The sequence below is a fragment of the Rhagoletis pomonella genome, unplaced genomic scaffold (genome assembly GCF_013731165.1).
Source record: "Rhagoletis pomonella isolate Grant_MI unplaced genomic scaffold, Rhpom_1.0 Rhpom_scaffold_00033, whole genome shotgun sequence".
NCBI lineage: Eukaryota > Metazoa > Arthropoda > Insecta > Diptera > Tephritidae > Rhagoletis > Rhagoletis pomonella.
In genome coordinates, this window is record NW_023458587.1 from 113052 (window position 1) to 116787 (window position 3736).

Sequence of the window (3736 nt, forward strand, 5' to 3'; positions counted from 1 at the left end):
GTAAATTTTCGCATTACATATATGCAAAATTTTTAATTTATTTCCGATAATTTTTTATAAAAACATAGTTCATACTACACTAAAACACATACAAATCAAATGTGTAAACTTTGTGAAAAACTCAGGAAAATTCAATAAATCTGCATACTAATTTGCAATTTTATATTCAGATTTTCAAGCAACTTCAAACCTGCACTTTGATAAACTAAAATTGAATGGATTATTAAACTGCATACTTGGAATTTTTCTAAGAAATACTTTGCCTATATTGCGTAAAACTTACTGTGCCAATACTTTTGTTCGTTACTGTAAGTTTAAGGGTTTATTTACCCTTAACTTTAAAAAGCCAAAAAAAAATTTACAATATTTTAAAATTATTTTTCGAATCATAAATTTTTTTATGATTAACAATGTATTTATATTTTTTTTTGGTTTTAGATCCTTTTTGCTTTCAAGACGAGGTATCTTTTTTCTAGTTTCTATTGTCATGGCCATAACTCACTCTCTATTTTTATCAATCAATCAATCAATGAATCAATTTATAATTTTTTTCGGCATTTTTCCTAATTACAAGTAGAGCTTTATAAAACTTTTATAACACCAAATGTTTATCAAGCTTGGGATTTTATGTTATCCGGGCAGGCTTATTAATTTAGCCAGAGAATATGTTTTCTTTATTAAGTTTACCCAGTTCCCCATTTTAAACTGCTACCTGTACTGTATCAGCGGTTAAAACTTGTTAAATTTTTATTTAAAATTTTCGGGAAGGAATAAGCGAGTGGATGAAAAATATATAAACCGTAAGAACGGCCCATATATATGTATATGAAAGAATACTCACATGCGACGACTCTAGCCATTGTGTGTCATTCCTTTAAATTATAGTTATTTTTATACCCGAGCGCACTTGTGCACAAGGGTATTATAACTTTGTTGACATAACGGTTGTTTGTAACAGGCAAAACGAATCGAGATAGATATAGACAAATGCATACATAAATGATCAGGATGAAAAGAGAAATCGATTAAGCGGTGACTGTCTGTCCGTCCGTCCGTCCGTCCGTCCGTCCGTCTGTGCACACGATAACTCGAGTAAAAATTAAGATATCTTAACGAAACTTGGTACGTGTACTTCTTTCAGGCGTAGGACGGATGGTATTGAAAATGGGCATAATCGGACAATAACCACGCCTACCTCCCATATAACGGTAATTTTCAGAAACACGAAAACTGCGATATTTTAGTAACTACTGAAGATTAATCACTCTAAATTGATATTTACAATAACTTTTAGACGAAAAATAAGAATATTATAAATTTTTGAAAAATGGGCGTAGCCACGCCCACTTATAGTTATATGTGTATATCTTGGCAACCGCTGCACCGATTTCTTTCAAACTTCGCACAGTTGTTCGCCTTGGTACAGCATACCAAATGGCTGAAAATTTTTAAAATCCGATAATAACCACGCCCACATTCCATATAAGGGTAATTTAGAGAAATACGAAATCTTAGATAAATCAGTAAATATTAAAGCTAACTTATTCAAAATTGATGCTCGCAACAATTCTTTACCAAGAAATATGTTTATGGTTAAATTTTGAAAAATGGGCGTGGCACCGCCCACTTATGACCACATATATGTATATCGGTAACCGTTCTATCAATTTGTACCAAACTCAGTATTTTTATTGTTCTTGCCACATAAAACGTTGAAAATTATTGAAATCGGACTAAAATTACGGCCGCTTTTCATATAACGGTAAATTTCAGAAATGCTTGAAACTGCAATATTTCGAAATTTAAAGACGGTAATTTACTCAAAATTGATACACCCCGGCTTTCCATGTAGGGGTAGCTTTCGGAAAGGGGAAAAACATGTATTTTATACTTGCGCCGGGTATTTAATGTTCGGCTCTGCCCGAACTTAGACTTTCTTACTTGTTTTCTAATTGTATTAAAAAAATAACGTTCGTAACACTTTAGTAAATATTAATCCGTATATTAACTGAGTATATATTAAAGACTAGAAGATGACCCGGTGAACTTCATATCATCTATAATTTATTTGAATTTAACTTTGATCAATCATAACAAATCTTCAAAATCCAATACAATGAGATCACTAATACTGCCTGCTGTTATAGCTGATAAAAGATTCCACACCTATAAGATGTGCCACGCCCCTTTTTACAAACTTATTTATATACATATATCTTTTCATAAGCACCTACCATGGTATCTGTGCATTTCAAATTTCGAGTTCATGTGACTATAATTCCGAAGTAAGAGCTGATTAAAAATTTTCACTATGGGAGGTATCCCTCATCCCCCTCCCCCCCTTGGCGAGTTTCAATTTTTTTACCCTGTTATAGGTCCAGGAGTCATGGCAATACTTTGGCAAAATTTTATTCGATTCTGTACATCCGTTCAGGCTGCAACCTGGTACATACATACATACATACTTCCACAAATATATAGTAGATTTGCTTTGAAGCGCCATCTTGCGGTTCTTTAAATAAAAACTAGATATCTGAAATAAATTTTTCATATCACAAAACTCCCGAGCACAATTCTTTATTACAAAAAAAAACCATTCCTAACACTTTAGTAAATATTAATCTAATTATGGACTTAGTATTAATTAAAAATAATTTCTTTTAAAATTGCGCAGGCTCGAAATTGATTTTAGAGCTATGGTCTAAAGGGCTTTTTTCTTAGAATTTTATGTAGAATCCGAATCTGCTAGGAACGATGTCGAAAAAAAATTGACCCGCCCTAACATACATACATTATGTAGACCAATTGGAAAAAATTAATTATCTTTATTTTGACATCATTTGTTTTTTAATTAAAATTTTATAAGATATTAATATTAAAATATCCCAAAATTTTACTTTAGCCTCTTAGATCTTCTTTTTACTTCCGCTAAATAATTTTGGTATGATTATAATCACGGTTGCCACATTTAGTCACTTGTGACCAAAATAGGTAACTTTTTGAGTGCTTGGTAACTTGGCAACTTTTTTTTATTTTGGTAACTTTTGGTAAGTTTACCGTGTATAAAGTCCGACTAAAAAACATGGATTCACTGTGGTTGTGTGTAGCGGTGACAACACTACTAGAAACAATTAAATAGCTAACCACATATCGAAGAAAATTATCGCTGGGCAGTCTACTCGTTAATTTATCACAGTGTGGGGCGCCTGTCACGCGTTTAATATTTATTGTGATATTTGGATTGTGATCCATATTGATGGATTTCAAAATAGTGATGGATCTCGCGGGAATGCGACATGGTCAATATTTATCGCGTCAGAATTTACATGTTTTTGTGTCGAGAAGTTTAAATTCCAATAGATGAAGCCTGGAAATCTTATCTTAATGTGATAGCACATCTACTTTGTTCGAAATGCATGCAATTGATATCACGAAATATGCCACACGTTCAATAATTACACTGGTCTACAAATTTCAACTTTTTTTCTGCGAATAAGACGGGACCTGGTGTTTCTGAACGGATTTTTCGTGCTGAACACGAATCCGGGGTCAAAAATGTCCCATCACGTCACGTTTTCGAGAAAAAAGGGGTTGAAACCCCTAAAAACAGCGTTTTTGGCCATTTTCGAAAAATTATAGAGCTGAACCCTGACGTGGTACAAATTTTGCATATATCAGAAATTAAAGGCTAAACCGTGCCCTTTCGAATGAGCCCTATGCCGAATTGATCGCGTGC

The 3736-nt window shown here is 33.1% G+C and overlaps 1 protein-coding gene across 1 annotated transcript in view; it reads left to right on the forward strand.

Annotated features, from left to right (window-relative positions):
* Window positions 1-3455, forward strand: part of LOC118749691 — a 29437-nt gene extending 25982 nt beyond the window's left edge. Inside the window, exon 3 of the mRNA XM_036484487.1 lies at window positions 3361-3455. Coding sequence (XP_036340380.1) covers window positions 3361-3455 — 95 coding nt within the window. The remainder of the gene's footprint in view (window positions 1-3360) is intronic.
* Window positions 3456-3736: the final 281 nt, after the last annotated feature.